The sequence below is a fragment of the Myripristis murdjan genome, chromosome 6, assembly GCF_902150065.1.
Source record: "Myripristis murdjan chromosome 6, fMyrMur1.1, whole genome shotgun sequence".
Lineage (NCBI taxonomy): Eukaryota > Metazoa > Chordata > Actinopteri > Holocentriformes > Holocentridae > Myripristis > Myripristis murdjan.
The window spans coordinates 17,503,118-17,521,914 of NC_043985.1; the positions used below are offsets into that span (position 1 = coordinate 17,503,118).

The window sequence follows — 18,797 nt, forward strand, 5'->3', positions numbered from 1 at the left end:
GTGTGTGTGTGTGTGTGTGTGTGTGTGTGTGTGTGTGTGTGTGTGTGTGTGTGTGTGTGTGTGTGTGCGTGTGTGTATGCTGGGGGGGGACACCAACATGGCCATGGCTCGTTTAACACACCATGAAAGCAATTCACATGGAGGCTGACAAGGGTCAGTGAGTAAGGACCGGCATGTACACAACCAATTTATTTCCAACCAATGAAGAACATATGCATCAGGCTGGAGGAAAACAGTGCTTAAACAGGCCTCATCTGCTGCTAAGCTATAAATGTATGGTCATTCATCTAATACGAATTTACACTGGGTTCATGTAAACTCTTTTCTGTTCACACAGGTATCCGAGGCTGTGAAAAAATGTCAAAATATAAATGCATTTTTGAAAAGACAGCTATAGGAACATATGGTTTTACTGATTAAAATAATAAGGCTTTTGAATGGTTACATGAGGCCAGGCTGCTGCTGAAACCTAGCAGAGCACACTGGCATAAGTTTTAGGACTGGCATCCAGTTTTTTTTTTTTTTCTTCTTCTATGTGTTTTTGTTCTCACCCCATTTTCACAGAGTCACGTGTTTGGAAGAAGGCTGGCAGTCATGGAGATGATTCAAGTGTGTTAGTACTCTCTTAGATCCACTGTCAGAAGCCTAAAAACAAGGCAAAACACCCCAAATTTGCACTCTGCAATGATCGGTCTATAGCATCTGAGAACATGAGTTAGATGGTTTTTATGCAGGATAATTACCCACATGTGTGACAATTGACACCAGAAGGGGAAAAAAAACACTATAGGAAATATAATCATTCCAAGGATTGATTTTTTTTTTTCCCTACAGGAGTGAGTCGTGTTATTTAGCCATGAGTCCAATTCAGTATTGTCACACTTTTACAGAGAGCAATTTGTGGGTGTGATTAAGGGGAATGGGGTCGACTTGTTACCACAAATTATTCCATCCGCCTCAGACAGAGAAGAACTATTTACTCACCCATCATCTCGCCTGATAAATTTGCACAAATTGCCCACTACTCTTAACCTGCATGATAAAATTACAGGGTTGATGTATTGTCACACTTCAGATGGCAGAAGGCTGACCCAGTCCTTTATTATCGACCACTAATCCAGTTTAAATGATTGATGCCTATAGCCAAATATGTTCTCCAAACCAGTTAAACAGTGGAAAAAATATGTTAATACAATTTTAATAAAACAGGTTTGGTCTTTTGGACCAAAAAAACAAACAAACAAAAAAAAAACATTTAAAATAATGCGAAACATTACTGTTTCATAAATCATATCCTCAAAGTGAGGCAACTGAGTGGCTGATTGTAGAATTGACTTAACAATTTTAAACATTAACTTCCTAAATGTTTTGCTCTCTGTCTGTATGTGGATGCAAACTGCAGGGGGTGGGGGGGTGGTGAAGGGTAGTTTTCATTAAAACTCAGAGCCAGCCCCCATCTGGTGGTGTGAATAGGGAGTCCTCAGAGGAGCGGGGTGGGGTTGGGGGCGAGGGGGTGTAGAGCCCTCCCTCGGCACGTGCCTAAGCCGCTCCAGCCTGGATCCTGTCTGGCCTCGGTGACAGATCACTATGGCAGGGAGGGCCCTCCACACACACACCTGTGTCCCACGCGGCTCCCCATCCTCAGTGGCCAGGGCTATTGTGCATGCTTTTGTGTCAAAAGAAAAAGAGCTGTTATTTTGATTCCAGTTGTTGTAGTGAAGCTATAAGGAAAAGCACAATGTTGTATGTATTATATGGGAAGTGCAGCGTTGCGTTTAGTGAATCATGAAATGTTGATGCAGCATGAAGAAAGTGAGGGGGGAAAAAATCCACATCATCTTCTCCAGGGTGTCCCACTCTAAAACTGCACCGTCAGACTATTCAGTGAGGTGCTGTAGTTGCAGAAACACTATTTTTGGACATGAGGAAGAACTGGAGGAGGGGGCTTTTGGGAGAAAAATAGCAGAGGACTAGGTGTCAAACAAAAAAAGATTTATTGTATGTGAGGGCATATTTTCTCTGCTATTGTACTGTTAAGCTATGGCATCCATTCATTCATTTTTTTTAAAAATTGAGAATGAAATATGTCTGTATGTAAAATACAGACAATACAATCGGTAAAACATGGTTCATTGTCTGCTAATTGAATCATCATTTATCCAGATTGCTGTCAATTCTCACGGTGCTTTGAGGTGCACTCCGTACTGCCTGAAATCTTATCAGGCTCTCATCCTTTGTCTGAGTGTGTGGTGCTACAAGCATGATGTGAAGAGGGGGGTGTGAAGCAGTCAGTGTTATGCGATATGGGGGAGGGGAAAGGAAGACCTATGATGGATCAACTCACATAAAACTGTGGAAAACCAGCTCTGTGGATGTAGCAATCTCCTCCTCCTCTAATCATAGAAGATGCAATACTCAGCCCACCCATAGCAGGTCTGAAATTGCAATCCTTATATGGAATCACAATTTCCCGACAAGACACACTGCCTCATTCCTATGAAACAAGAGTATAACCTAGTTTAGCGGTGATAAATGTTTCAGGAGGAGTAAGATTGTGTGATTGGGAAGGAAGCTCAAGATCAAAAAAACATGTTAGCGCACAGATGCCTTGGTGCTTTTTTTATGCAAACTGTTGTGAGCTAAGCAAGAGGGAGATGTACAGCAGCCATCTGCATGTCACAAAAGGGAGGATCTTTTCAGTGTGTCCATAATAAGCATCCTAAGCAGAAAAAAAGAAAACAAATTCAAAGCAATAGGAGATATTTTAGCATTTTTTTCCCTAACTGAGCTGAGTTTGGAAAGAGAGCATAACATTTAACTGATTGTAGTTACTAAACCTATGGCAACGGGTGGAGGGCAGAGATACATGACATGACATGTCATTGTGCTGGTGACAGACTGACTCAGGGTGCAAAGCTCTCCATTAATAAAGCAATTAGCAAGGGAGGAGAAAGGAGGCGTGTGTAAATTCAATTGCCCAGAGGTAATGTAACGCAGGGCTGCAGGGTGTCATAAAACAGTAATTACTTCAATACTACGCCTCAGAGTTGGGCTATAATTACAATCATTGACTTGATCTTTGAACGAATGAGGAATTCAGATTTTAGATGGCAAATTCATGGGTATTCAGGCACCAGTGTGGAGTTTGTTTTATTGTGTCGTTCAATGTGAGCCTCATACTGGAGAGGAGAGAAGGGATCAGCAGGATAATTGCATGCAGGCAGAGTCCCAGGGGAGGAGTGCAGCCCCTGTCATCAAACACTCATTTTGGCTGGGCCTCATCCCATTACAGTCCCTTAGGAGCCAAGCCGCACCTGCCCCACACACTGACGACCACTCACCCCCCTTTGCTCAATCTCACAGTCTCACACACACACACACAACATCACATTACACCGACCAAAATGTGCACAATCTTGAGAAGCTACAAAAAACAAAGCATACAATTTACAGGCAGGTGAATGCTGCAAGAATCCTCCATCCAGGAGCCGTGTTCTGTCCAATTATAGTCTAACAGGCATGTCACCTGGGCAACAGCCATGACCATTCCAGCTGGTTAGGCATGAGAAAACATGTTCCACGTGGCTGGTGACACAATTGTGTTTCCTGTCAAATTAACAAGCGCATTGGGAAGTGCGCGGCAGCGACGGAGTGTTAACGGTTCTCTTCCTCAGATTGGCAGGTGATCTATTGGAGAAAAGGGAGATTCCTTGTAATTGCTAAATGAAGTGTTTCAGACAGGAAACTGCTTTTTCCCCATCAGTCAAGACAAAGCTAGACTAAACACTATTTATAAACGCCATGGTGTTTATCACCATGGTCACACCAGTGGTCAACACTGGTGTGACCACCAGTGTTGCTTCAACCCCACATCCCCAACCCCATTCAGACTGTACATCAGGCCCTAACCAGATCACACCGGGGTGCATAGAACATGTACCAGTCTGCCACCGGAGGTTTTCCAGCACGACTTCAATCAGTCCTGGAATCAGAAGAGGCCACCTCCACTGTGCCCTAAATGTCTACAAGCATGATGAAGACCTGAAAGAGGCTGATTTTGCCACACCTCAGATCCCCAGTGATGCACTCCATGGATACTCTTCAATTTGCTTTCCAGGCACACATAGGTGTGGATGTTGTTATTACCCACCTTCTCCACAGGGCTTATTCACACCTGGAGAGGCTGGGAGGCATGGCGACTATTGTGTCGTTTGATTTCTCCTGCGTTTTAAATACCATCACCAGCTCTTCCTGCTCAGAGTGATGCTGGTGCTGTGGTTTCCTGAATTATTAACCACCTCACATCTTGAGCAGTGTGTCTGACATGCTGCAGACTCGCAAACAGGTGAGAACAGAGGAGGCAATATCACCTTTCCACTTCATTCTCTACACCTCTGGCTTCAGATTGAACTCGCGGTCAGAGCACCTCCAGAAGGCAACAGTGAGGTAAAGATGAGCAGCGATAACAGTCTGGGTGGATGGAGAAAACGCTTTCTCAGATGGGCCAAGAAGAACCGCGGTTAGGACAGAAGAGATGGTGGTGGAGTCCGTTTATATGACACAGTTTTTTGTGAACCTCCATGGTGAAACTGAGACGAGATAATTATGCCCATTCACTTTGAACATTGGCATTTTTTGCACATGCACCACCATAGAGTTTTGACACAGCCACCAAATCAGCAAATTCTGCACGTGTTGTCTGCATCTGTAAAGTGAATATACTGACAAGAAGTTTAGTTTTTTACAACACAAATAGGTCCCTGTAGACTTGTTAATGTGAATATGACAGGCACTTGGCACACTGCATACTGTGTATTTGCTGAGTTCATTTTTCTGTGTTTTTTCATGTTCACATAAACCTTTCTTATTTCTTATGCTGTTAGTTTCCTTTAAAATTTATGATGTAGCAACTGAGGCTTATTCCACTGATGCATCTATTCTAAGTCACTGCAGATAAAATTTTTTCTTTATTGTCTAAAATGTGTATCTAGAGGCTTATTCCACTGATGCATCTATTCTAAGTCACTGCAGATAAAATGTTTTCTTTATTGTCTAAAATGTGTATCTAGACAGTCATAACTGCTCACGTCTTACACTCCATCATTTTGGAATTGCAGAGTTAAACGAGTGTCTTTGTTCATCAGCAAGACATTACCACAATGATCAGCGCAGGGTTTAGCGCTCCAAACAGTGGAAAGGCTGAATCTCTATTGTTTTTGTTTGGCACGATTCATTCTTTCTTTCCATTCTCCTCTGCTTGAAGTATCTGGATGTCTGAACCCATTAGAGCGAAAGTCACAAAACTTTGCAGAAAGGTCTTAAAAATCTCACCTACTACTCAGGCAACAAAAATTATACCAACTCGGCCAGAAGGTGGCGCTACGTTCATGTTCCAGGCCATAGCTCCTGAATCGTATGTGCTAGCAACACAATTCTTTTTTTTTTTTTTTTTCTTGGATTCCCTAGTTTAAGACTCATGAATGCATAAAGTTATCAACCTGAAAATGTAATCGTGTTCAAGAGTGTTCACTAAGCTAAACAGCACAAAGCATAAATAAACATTTTCTGTACTCCTCCTCCAAATTTTATCATCTCCAAATGTGCCACACACCATATCTAGGGGAACCTGCATAAAATTGCCTTTTTAGATTTTTCATATTTAGTCCCATTCTGCTGTAATTGGCTTCCACAATTTGTGGACAATGCCTACTTTATGAAAAAAAAAAAAAATGGCCTAAACTATGAACACATGATGTAACCTTAATCAAATTTTGTTTGGGACCATGACAAATTTGGTGGTATTTAGCCCATAGGTAGCACTATGACAGCCTGATAAACTTAAACAGAATTGAAAACCTTGCTCAGTCATTCTGTACAGTACAAGTTCCATTCAAATTTCAAAATTTTCAGTATGGCATACTAAGCAGCACATGCAAGTTCATACAGATGCCATGCACTTTATGACTTATAATGATGCAAGTTATGACTTATAAAATGAATAGACATAGATTTATTGTGAACTGAGCTCTGTCCTTCAAGTTCCTTCAAGTGTTCCTTTTTCTCCTTTCCGCTCCTGTTCAGATTCATAACTCAGCTATACTCATCCAAGTGCTCAGACCCTGTTCTTTGCTGCTTGCAGCTGTATTTTCATTTAAATTCAAACCCTCACAAGCAACATTTGTTGTTAAAAACTCATGCATTCTGGTATTAAACAGTATTGATTTGTCAGGTTTGGATTTGATTTGCATACGGTAATGTGCTACTTTGGAGGCAGGTCAATAGCTGAATGTGTTAGACCACGTGGCAGACTATTGACCCCAGACGTGTGTTACAGAGGAGGAAACACCGGCAGGGATAAGGTGTGTCGACTTTGTGCAGAGAGAATATTACACCTGCCACCTTTAAAGGGAGAACACATTACATTATCACAGTTAGCCGTCTTCGCTCTTTTTCCCATTATATCTAGGAGCCTTTCTTTTCACTGCAGAGTTCAGAAAGGTGTGAACTCACATTCAGGTTTTATGCAGAACAGTTCAGCAGTTTCATCACACTTTTAGACAGCTACATGAGATTTCCGCTGCAGGACACTTTACACCTGATACAGCCAACTTAAGTCTAGATTCTTTGAGAAGACAGACAATGATTTTGGCTTGTACGGATGTAATCTCTCACTAATAGCATTAACACTGCTGTTGCACACTCCCTTTTCCAATTAGTGAGCTACAGGGTCCAATACTCCCCCCCGGACTCCTGAGACCTCAGCCATTGATTTACTAATGAGAACTGGGGAAAGAATTGGAGATGCATGGCATTGATTGGAGAGGGTGGTTAACAGGAGACATCGTCTACCCAGGGTCTCTCAGGCCCTCTAACCTTCAAATAAACACATGAAAAATCATAGCTGAAGATGTAATTTTCTAATGGACTACAACAAAGGAGATGAAAAGACGACTAAGGCTGACAAAACATGACTTTTGGTTGTTTTTTATAAAATGATATGAGTATTTTTATATAACACTTTTTTGACATCAACATACCTCTCCATTAAACACAATATTAGAAGCCATAAAATCACATTTATCTGTTTACATAAACTTTAGGCACAAAGCCATTGATAGCATCTTTTGGTCATCTGTAACATTCGTAAATATTCATATATTTTAAACATCCTTGCAGAGTTCATACAGCAAATAAAGTGTTCAAATAGCAAATAAAGTGGGATGGAACAGCCATCTATCAATGCGTTCCACTCAAACTTGACAATATCAAAGTGTTGATAAAGTACTTTTGGTGACAATGAGAACAACCGAGAGACATCAAGAGATCACAAAACTTGGTTGTTCATGTACAGTACTGTTTTCCTCTTTGTCAAAATGCAATAATATGTCCTGCATCATGAGCACTAAAGCTGGATTCTCCAGACACTAGTAATTTTGTTAAAACACACATCTAATGTTGATCATCACATGACTCCAAAACAATTACAGTAAGTTACAGCAGGCCAATGTTACATTACAAAACAGAATGTGATGGGTGGCAACTGGTACACAGGGTTTATTGCAGTGCACACCAAACACCAATAAACAATGTCTTGAGAACATTCGCCTTCAAAACGTTTTTGATTTGTCTCACATCACTACCAGAACCTGATTATGAAAGTTCACTTTATTACTTATAATGGCAGAAAAACACTTATCTAAGAACAAAGCAGCAGGCGGAATGAGGACTATCAGTGACTGTCAGGAGGCTGTATCTGAACATTGATTTGAGCAAATTCATGCAACAATACACACTAAAATTCTACATTTTTCAGTTCAACTTCACTCACGCTATTTTTGTCATATAGTGTTTTATAGGCCTTGCTCAAGAAGAAGACCTTTTTTGCAAGCAGACATCTCCCTGAAAAGGTACTGTCCATGAAAAATATGGCCTTTTATATTAATGTTAACACAGATCAACGACCCAAATCCACAATAGTCTCACAGAAACAGTATACAGGTATATACAATACATAAAACACATTTGAGAAATAGAATAGAATCTTGTTTTAGAATACTTATAGTATCAGTGCAATCAGAGTGGTACAGTATTTCAGAGAAAGACCCTATGATCAACTGCAATGATGTCTGGCTCACGTTGTTCAAGTAGAGTTATGAGGTTTGGGTACCCTAGAAGTACAATATTCTGTAGGCCTGCAGTTTTCTTTGCAACTGCGTACTGTATAGTGAGGCCTCAGGTCCGGTGGATGTGATGAGAAACATACGAGGATCTAGTGAGGATTGTTCTGCATTGCAATGAACTTCAGCTATTTCTTCACACTGGCAGTTTGAAACAAATAACCATTTTTACTTGAATACACAGAATGAATTTAAATATCTAATTTGATGCTCCTTTGTGCGATCCATGATGGAGAGTCTGTTCATGTAAGTCAACTCACCGTAACTGCCAACATGAACGTGTCTGGTCTAAGAGTAGCCACCCTCAGCGTACATCTGGCCGGCCGGTTCCTGTACGTACTCCTCTGTTTTATCCCAGTCCTGCACCCAGCCTCCATTGAGCTGCGCGGTGGCCCCGTAGCTTTTGGTGGGACCGCCCATTGCACCGTAACCCTGGGTGATGTCACCCGTCTCTTCGGCCAGCTCATCTTCATCAATAAAACCACACTTTTCTTCGCTGGTGTCTTCGGGGTCGGCCCATGGCTGTTTCTCTCCAGACGCAAAGAGCCCGTAAAAGATCACACCCCCATAATGCACAAGGGAGGCAATAAGGAAGACATACTGCCACTCTTCCCGGGTCTAGGGAAAGAGCACAGCAGGCAGTTGAGTGGTTTGACCAGGCTGAAACATTACTCAGGTGTTTGCTAAACATTCATATAGTTGAATATAAATGATTCACCTTGTTCTTGGTCATAGCTCCCACTATTAGTGGGCAGACCATCCCCGACAGGGTTCCCACGCCATTGGATATACCCATTAGGATGCTGGCATAGCGAGGAGCGATGTCAAGATGGTTGACATTGAAACCTGCAGCAAGGATGAACAAGCATTTGTGTTTCGCCTGCAGTTCTTAATTTACAGAAGTGCTGAGAAATACCTGAGACTCACCTGATATTGCAAAACCGCTAAATCCCACCGCCAGAACTAGGAAAGAGATAGCCACCCCTTTACTGTGAGAGTAACCAACCACCAATAGGAGAGTAGCCTCCATTCCAAACCCTATAAACAAGAGCATGACAGTTAAATGATGCTTTTAGAAGTGATACATCTGGTATACAATCCAGATTAGAGGCTGTTAAACTCTCACCTCCACAGTTCATGATTTTCCGGACCATCGTGGTGGACAGGATGTTATGGGTGCGCAGGTAGTCTGCTAGCTGGCCGCCTAAGGGCACGATGATGGTCATCACCAAGTGAGGGAGCGCTGACAGAATCCCAACCTGAGAAACCACGCACCACAGCCATGAAACACTTGTCTGAAGGCAACCTTATGTGACAGGTACAAAGTGATTGTCACAAAAAATGATTCTTACTGTCTCAGAGGAAATGTTTGTGAGCATTTCAACCTCTGACTCCAGTCTTACAGCTGAGCAATAATTCACCTGCAGTAATCATGAGGTGCCTGCAGTTCAACCTGCACCTGAATTACAGCTGTCAAACCGGTTTGATTCATGTTTCACACTCTCCCAGGAGGGCAAAGATTATGAAATTCTAAGATTAACTGGAACTGTTTGCTTTGGGTGACACATTCACTGATATTGGATGAGGAAATCAATCCAAGCCGCAGTGCCTTGAGAAGGAATCCACTGCAATAAGTGTCCATTTTAACAATTCATGAAAGTGAAATGTTATGCCAATGGGATGAAAACATCCCCTTCAGAAGCAAGGCAGAATAAGGCAGAACACAGCTCTAGCATCAAGAAAATTTATATTGCATTCAACAAGATAATTTATATTGGACTGAAACCATTTTACCCCACTGGCAGATGTTAGATGTTAGAATTTAATCATTTCTTTTTCTTTCTTTTTTTCTACTTTTATATTAAAATTCCATTACTTCTACATTCTGTAAAACAGTCTCTTATCAGTGGTGATGCCACATTTAACCAGTAAATATGCACACAAATTTCAGCTGACAAATGTATAATATTTGTGGATAATCACACATAAAAAAAATCCCTATATCTGCTTAACTGATCTCCCATTGGTTTACACTTTTGAACAATTTATCTCTGTCTTAAGCTCCACTCAAACAACCTGTTTCAACAGGAAATACATCAAATTAAAAAAGACAGAGGCTGTTTCATTGTGACTTTAAGAAAAAATAATCCACATTATTTTAAAAATGGATGTCCTCAGCTGTGATGATACCAAGTATTTGTGAGAGTTTTGTTTACCTTGCTGATTTCAAATCCAAACACCTCTTCAAAGTAGGCGGGCTGGCTGATGAGGAGCAAGTAGAAGGTCCAGCTCCTGCAGAAGTTGGCCACGATAATTGCATAGACAGGCATGGAGGAGAAGAATTTCCTCCAGGGGGTCTTGAATTTCTGTTGAAACACAGAAACCAAGGGCACATATAGAATCAAAAATAGAAATACTTTGTGTCAGCATCACAAAACAAGGGATGTGAAGTGGAGCCTCACTTCAGCTGCACCCATCAACTGAGCGCTCTCTCCGATGCTCTCCTCAATGTAACGCCGCTCCTCATCAGTGATGGTGGGGTGCTCTGCCGGGCTTTCGTAGGACACCAAGATCCAGAACATGTACCAGAACATTCCAAAGGATCCTGTATCCGTCAGGAGAATTACAACATTAAAAGTCAAACATATTCCCTTATGGAGATAGCCATACTGTTGCAAATCCAGAACAGTGATACCCACCATACAGGTAGAAGACAGAGGACCATCCTGTGTACTGGACCAAGATCCCAGCCAGAGGCATGGCTATCACTGCACCAGCATAGGATCCTACACAGTAAAGAGTAATGTGTCTGACCAAGCAGAATTTGAACCTGGCTTCTTGTTCAGAGAGCAGCGCTGTCCACTTACACACTTTTAGGAACAATATTTTGTAATTATAAACCCAGTATATCGCAGCACACAAAATAACACATTAGAAAAATCAATATGACACGAATGAGCGAGTCTTGTGTTTTGGTGTGTAGGTTATGTACCACAGAAGGAGATAGTTGCCAGACGACTTCTCTCCAGTGGAGGAGCCCATTTGCTCCAGATTCCATGGCAGGCCGGGTATGTCACTCCCTGCACGGTGACACATGGCAGCACAGACACACCATTCACTGACCATCACCCATTATCTGACCAACACAAAAACATCATATCCCTCTGACTCTGACACCTCTTCCTCTGAATTCTATCCCCTTGTGCATGCACGAGCTGTTTTCAGTTAAAGGTAGGCCAATTATTTGCCAAATTCATCAATAAATTTAACATTTCCTTTGAACTGCCTGATTCAATAATTAGAATTTGTACCATCTAAAGATAGCCGGTTTGATTAACATAGTCTATTCCCATTTGTCAGAGACATACAAGACAAATTGTACGTAATAACAACCACACTGACATTCATTGTAGCTGACCTTTCTAATAGAGACTGATGGGTTAGGTGTGAGTCAGTGCAAATTCAAGCTGACTACCCTCTTCATGAAAAAAAAAACTTGAATTGGTCCCCATTAAATCTTCATTACAGACTAAGTGGCACACAATCAACTATTGATAGACACAAATTGCTGGGGCTTGCTTTGGGAGACACCCTGAAATGCTAATGTTTAATTTGCAGTAATAAGTCGATGGTCGCGGAGCACAGCGCATGTTTCTCAATGGCCGTGAGCCTCTATTCAAACGACAGTATGCAGCTAAACAAAATGACAAAGGAGGATGACCTTCAGTCTGATAATAGCATCTCTCTGAAACGTTGGTTTTTCCACTGAGTTGAGGTAGCCATCTGCATCGAGTGGTTTTTATCCCTTTTGTTGTATTTGCTTCTATGTGGACATGGAGCTGTTTCTCACAGGTAAGCCAATATCTGTAAGCCCTGGTTTTCAGGGTTTTCATCAGTGCATGCTCTGAGCTGTTTGCAAAATAATCTGGCAATTGTATACAGCAAAATGAACAGGGTCTCTTCATAATAGGCTATATTTTCCATTGCAAATTAGCACTGTAAAACCAGAGAGATCCATATTGTCATAGGAGATTTGTGAACTTTGAACAAATACGGAATGTCAAGACAATTTAACTGAGAGCTGGGTTCATCATAAAAAGAGGACAGCTCTCACCTAGGAAATATGAGTCTTGTAAAGATCTAAATCTGCCAAGATACAGACAGAGTAATGACTATGTAAAATCTGTGTAAAGCTCAAGTCATTCATCAGTACCTCCACAAGGCCTTGTAATATCCTCACAAAGATGACACACCCGTAGTGCACTCGAGCAGCCGAGGGAATGAACATGTTCAGGGTAGATGTCAGGAAGATGGCAGCCCCAAAAACTCTGAATGAACAGGTTACTGGTATTATTCATCAGAATATTACATTATAATCATAACCATCATTATCATCATCATCATCATCATCATCATCATCATCATCATCATCATCCACAACATCTTCTACAGCTGAGGAGATTAAATCAACATGACTACAGTCATGATGATTAAAACAGGCAGAATTTCTGTTCAAAATAATAATGATATTATGAGTTGTAATTCTGCACAAGAATGCAAAAATTAATTAATTAATGGCATTGACAAATTCTAACTGGATGCTACACACATCAGCCAATTATTGAGCTGTGGCCTAGTTTCCGGAGGAGAGGGTGGGTGGAGGTGGGGGTTACATTTTTCAAAAATCGCTGTTTGGTCTTAGTTTCTCTCATCCATTAAAATCCTGTTAAAGTGCTACAGGCACTTCGGTGATTCGTATTTCGCTGTATTCTTTTTTTTTTTTAATCTCCTCTGGAATTATTATTATCTGGATTGACGGTTGTTGCTCTGATATTTAGCATCCTCATGCAATTTCGCATATATTTGTTGTTGTTGTGTTGCAAAACGTTCCCGGCTGTCACACACAGGCTTTGCACACATCCTATTGTCTAAATACTATTGACTAATGAATGGGTTTTAACACCGTGGTGATGCGGTAGGCTATGCCCATTGATATCATATTATAATTATTACACTGAACCGCATTTCACACAGGGCTTTGGCTGCTGTGGTTGCCATGCCTCTGAATATAAAGGATTAGACATGGTTGTCCCATGGGAGCTCATTAACATGAGGAGGCACGCCTGGCGGCAGCAGTGAAATCCCCGGGTTATCAGCTGTAAGGTCAGGCTTCCTTCCTCCAAACACAGCCACGACACTCACTTGACTATCCCATATAGATTTACAATAACAATAATAATATTAATAATATAAGAAAAATAAAATAAAATAAAATAGAGTGTGTGCTTCGATGAAGCAAGCACACCAATAAAACATTAAATCTTCATTTTGTGCATTACTTGATGTCTCTAAATAGCCTATAAATTTGCTTATTTCCAAAAGGCACTGGGTAAAGTTACCTGTTTGCTGCTAATCTTGAGGAAATATACCCTCCTGGAATTTGAGTAACTATGTAGCCCCAGAAGAAGGATCCGTGAATCATCCCCACAGTCTCTGGATCCCAGTTGAATTTCGCTTTCTTTGAGACACACAAAAAAATAAAAGCACATTTTATTGTCTTGTCGTGTTCAACATTTTTCGATATAAAATGAATTTAGACACCATCCGGCTCATCTTGTTGGCAGTGTGGTCTCACAATGTCTCTTTTTTAAGTGTAGCTACATAAGAAAAAAAATATTTGAAAAGATTAAACACATCTGATTGAATTGAATGGAATGAGAATTGCCAGTGATAAATTAGAAAGATAGGAAAAACATGGCTTCCAGTAGATGATCATCACTGGTTACTCAAGCAATTACGAGGCCAATATATCGAGTAGATTACAGTTTCAGAAAAGGTTTACATTTATGTATGTAAAAAATAATAATAATAATAGACATGTAAGTACTGTAACTCAAATAAAAAGTGTACAGTTGGAACCCCATGCCTTCTATCGTCAGTTTAACCAGAAGTTGATGTGAAAAGTTATTGATTAGTCTATAGGCTCTTGCTGACTGTCCATAATACCTATCAGATTACAGGGGTGGGAAGGGGCGGGGATTATAAGCACCTCTTTGATGATGATCTTGCCGTTTTGATGAATTGTGCTGTTATTGACCATGCTGACGATGGCCACACCCAGGTTACACCGGATACCGAAAGAGATGCAGAAGCCGAGCCCGCTCATCATAGCGATGATATATCTGCGTGGAAGCCCGAAACATGTGCAGTCGCACAGGGGCGCCTTCCTCTCCCGGTCCTCCCTGGGTCTCCCATCCTCCGTCAGCTCGATCACCTCACCTGTTTGCTGCCGTTTCTCCAGCTTCCTACACAACGATGCGTCATACGCTTCAGTTTTAAATTCCTGCCTACATAAATCCTGTAAAACCCACCTTGGCTTAATAAAAAAAAAATCCAACATGAAATCAGACTGAGGTTTTTAAATGAAGGCCAGAGCCGTTCTGGAAAAAAATGTAGTCTATGTAATCATTTAGTTGATTCTCCACACGGAGCGGAAAATAAAGCCCCAATCAGCTGTTTTTTCCACCAGAATGTCTTATATGCTACTGCTGGTTTATATGCCACAGACGCACTCGATTTTACAATGTGTTTTATCAACGACAGGCCTTGGCAATGTATTTATTTTCCTCTTTTCATTTGGTATAGGCCACCTTAAGGCTGGATTGTTGTGACTATTGCCTTTTTCGTTCCATGCTGAAATTCCTTACATGTTTCTGCATCGAAGACAAAATGACCTTCATACCGCATTGCAGCACTATCGCCATCATTTATGTTTAGAGTTAATTTTGCTCTTTTGTTGCTTAATGAGCTATCATCACACGAGCTTAAGATTTTGTTTTGACTCAGATTTGGAATTAACTGCTAAAAGTGTGAGATTCATTCAAAACTGACTGATTGTAAGTGCAGGCCTTGTGCTGTAAAATAACAGGCCTGTGCTACAGTTTAAATGAAACCAACCAGCATTTTTTCCCCTTTTCGTTGCTTTGCGTGACGTTTTTCTGTTGCAGCCTATAATCAAGTTGATCAACTTAGTGCCATTTTAGCTATGAGCACGATCGGCCTTAAACGTAGCCTAGCTGTTTCTAAAAAAAAAGAAAATGGCATTTCGTAATATCTCCCTTGTATATGCTCCATGTTTCCAGAGGGTTTATATTTTTTTCGTTTGTTGCCTAAAAATATTGAACCACTGTATGTTTGTCTTATTTTCAATGAAAATATAAGAAACAATATTTATATCAAAATTAAACCCATCTGACAAAAGCGAATGAAAGCTGAAATGTGGATGAAGATGGTTAAATTGACCTTGCTATCTACAACTTGTCCACTCTAATTTTGAAAGAGCTGGCCTATTTGCTCTGCACTCAGTTATCAGTTTTCCCTTCGATTTGATTTCATTAATGTGCTCGTGACTCAAAGAATAAAGTGAGACAATATATGTGAAGAAACCTACATCGATCCTGAATTCATACAGTTGGATATATACCGTAATAGATATCCTCCGACCCTGTGTCACGACTCGTTCTGTTTCATTAATTATTAAAAACACCCACAGCTGCTGGTGGAGGAATCATCCTCCAGGGAAATATCTGATCCTTAAATATTCGGGCCCCACGACTGTGCTTTTCGGCATCCTGTCCATAATCCATCTTAAAAAAAGAAATGTGATTTCCCTCTTGGCTTTAATTGAATTGTAGGAATAACCACATTTAGAAAAAGCCGATGATTTTTTTTTTTTTTTTAATCTTTTTGAAATCAGTTGTTAACATCTGTCTTTCATTTGAATTTCTTATAGCAGAACTAATAAAGCATGCAAAAATGGTCATTATTTCGCCTTACCTGTGTAAATTCCCGAGGGCCTTTCCTGCGAGCATTTTTATTCCCTCTTTAGTGGGAGGGAAAGCTCTCTCCTTTCCTGGCTCCATATCCAAATGATTTTAAAATTCTATGATACTATAACAAACTGAGCTGCAACATTAACGAGCATATTGTTACGATATTAATCCAAATAATGTGCCACTCTTTCAGCAAGAGTAAAAACAGTATTCGATGTCCAGGAAAAAAACGAGAAGAGCTGGAGGGGGGAAACACGTTCAGTCTGATAGGGCTGGTTTCACAGTCACAAAACAGCAGTCAAATAAGTCCGCTTTTGCCTTGCGCAATGTTAATCCATGCAGTGCCATCTTAAGATCCAGCCAACGATCGGAAGCGAACAAAATGAAATACATATAAAATGATAATACGAAAAAAAAGTTAGAAATTTGTGCTAGTTCTTATGGAAAACGTCGTTGAAATGCGGAGGATGGAGAAAGCTTCACCCTGCAGTCATGTGGAAGCTCCACTCTTCTTATCTGAGGTGAGAATCGCCCGTGAAGCAGCCGGAGCAGATTTCAGCACCGCGGACAGCGCAGCGCTCAGCTGTGTGCTCTACCTGTCAGCTGCTCCCGTCACTGGCACCCAGCCCGCCCCTCCCGCGGTCCACACGCACCGCTCCCCTCTGGAAATCTATTGTTATTTAAAATATGTTGCATCAAGAAGGTCTGCGTAGCGCTTTCTCCGTCAGTTTAGACCGATTGACGTATAACAAGGTTCAAGATGCAAGATGCAGGAGAATAAAAAAAAGAAAGAAAGAAAGAAAAAAAGCCCTACCTCCCTGCACATCCATTCACTCCTTGTTTTTAGATTGTCCTAGGGCATTTACCGACATGGTTAAAACTTGAGAGAAAAATGGCGCAGAGATGTGTGCGTGGGATAACCTGAGAGAATTCATACTGAAAACTGCGCTCCATGGATGCATGTCAAGCTAGATTTGAAAGATTTGTGCGGGCAACCACACCGAGGCAGTGTTGTGTAGGGAAGTTATACGGGCTATGGAGAGCGTGTAGATAAAAACAGAGGCGGGAGACTGGAATCAAGGTGTGTTATAATTTTTTTTTTTTTTTTAATTCCACTTTTTAAAATTCCACTTTATAAACGGACACAGAGAGCTTAAACAAATAAGACACAAAGGTTTCCAGTAGGCCTACAGTTTTATGTGACATAACTACAAACATTAATTAACTTTTGAACTGCTCTTTAATCAGGATCTATGTTTCAGGCAGTGTGCACATAGGGGTGACGGTAGTCTTGCCTTCCCTCGCCACTGTCCTCCTTTCCCGCTGGGACAATATTGAAGCCAGCATCACGCCTGGACACTGGGTAAACATCACTGAAAAGGTGCCGTGAAACTCCCGCCTGAACTGGCGGCCTATGAAGCAGCTGAACAGCGGATTGACACAGGTGCTGAGGCTGCAGAAGCACATCTCCAGGGCAAAAAGCAGGTCAGCGGGCTGCCAGGAACCGGGGTTGTCAGGGTGGAGTGTCCTCATCATGATGGCAGCGTTTCGGCTCAGGTGGTAGGGCAGGTAGAAGAGCGCAAAGAGGATCAGCGCAGCGCTCAGCACCCGTCTGAGCCGCTGCTGCTTGTTTTGCTGGTGGGGGAGACCGGGGCGGTGGCGTAGCTCCCGGACGCTGCGAAGGCAGCAGTAGCAGATTGAAATCAGCGGGAAGAGAAAGCCGGTGATGGAGCAGAAAAGGGAATAGGGAAGGCTCTCCCCGGTTCCCCTTAGCATTATGTAAAGAGTGCAGACGGTGCGGTTGTCCCCAGGGCACGTCTGGATAAAAGACATGTTGGCAACAGGTATGCTCAGCACCACGGTGAACGCCCACACCACCACACACAGCAGGCTGGTCTGCCGGCGACCCAGCAGCACCAGTGAGCGCAGCGGGTGCACGATGGCGAGGTAGCGGTCCACGCTGATGAAGGTGACGAAGAAGATGCTTAGGTAAAAGTAGTTGTGGTACAGCAGCCTCACGGCCTTGCACAAGGGCAGCCCTAAGCTCCAGTGGAGGTGGTCCAGGTGGTACTGGACGAGGAAAGGCAAGGCCAGCAGCCAGGACGTGTCAGCCAGGGTCAGGTTGAAGAGGAGGACGGTGCTGCGGGACCAACGCCGCAGGCGGTGGAAGAAGATCCAGAGGGAGAGCAGGTTGAGGGGCAACCCGAGGATCAACACAAGCAGGAAGAAGCCTGGCATCAAGTGCAACTGCACCAAGAGCAGCCCTTCCTGGCTCGGGCTGTTCAGGTTGCAGAAGGGTGTCTCTGGAGGCTGTGTAGTTAGACAGGGTCAGAAGTGAGTTGGCCATATTAGCACTGATCAAGGATAAACCTGATCTCCTCAACTGTTGCGCGATCTTCACTCAACTAGCCTGTACTATCAGAAGAAAACCGAGCTTAATTGAAATAAAAGCTTCGCTTCATTTTGAATACACTATTAAAACTGTTTTAACACCAATAACCACACACAAAAACATGGGGAGTCCTAATTATTTCCATTTGATGAGGGGGAAATTATCAATTAACCCCTATGCTAACCTCTCTGCATAACCACCCAAAAATGAAAAGAACACATTTAGCCTACAATAACTAATTTTGTAGGCTACCAAAAATGTATTTTGTCTTTGTGTATAAAAAAGGTTTTTAAAATGAAAAATAAAGCTTACACAGTGAGCCTAACCTACCTGAACTTGAGTGTTGCCCATGCCTTTGTTACAGTGGCTTAGCTGCCTGCCAAGTGAAAGAACAAT

General features: G+C 41.9%; 2 protein-coding genes across 2 annotated transcripts; both read right to left on the reverse strand.

Annotated features, from left to right (window-relative positions):
• Positions 1 to 8,465: 8,465 nt before the first annotated feature.
• Positions 8,466 to 16,099, reverse strand: slc17a6a (solute carrier family 17 member 6a). The gene is made up of 12 exons (XM_030053830.1): positions 16,014 to 16,099; positions 14,227 to 14,482; positions 13,577 to 13,695; positions 12,391 to 12,505; positions 11,170 to 11,257; positions 10,877 to 10,963; positions 10,640 to 10,782; positions 10,394 to 10,543; positions 9,304 to 9,436; positions 9,105 to 9,215; positions 8,896 to 9,023; positions 8,466 to 8,795 (listed from the first exon to the last, which is right to left on the reverse strand). Exons 1-12 carry the CDS (start codon positions 16,097 to 16,099, stop codon positions 8,466 to 8,468), a joined length of 1,746 nt encoding a protein of 581 aa, XP_029909690.1.
• Positions 16,100 to 17,260: 1,161 nt separating this feature from the next.
• LOC115360550 (P2Y purinoceptor 4-like) lies at positions 17,261 to 18,752 on the reverse strand. The gene is made up of 2 exons (XM_030053525.1): positions 18,732 to 18,752; positions 17,261 to 18,319 (listed from the first exon to the last, which is right to left on the reverse strand). The coding sequence occupies exons 1-2, from the start codon at positions 18,750 to 18,752 to the stop codon at positions 17,261 to 17,263; spliced, it is 1,080 nt and encodes a 359-aa protein (XP_029909385.1).
• Between the last annotated feature and the right edge of the window lie 45 nt (positions 18,753 to 18,797).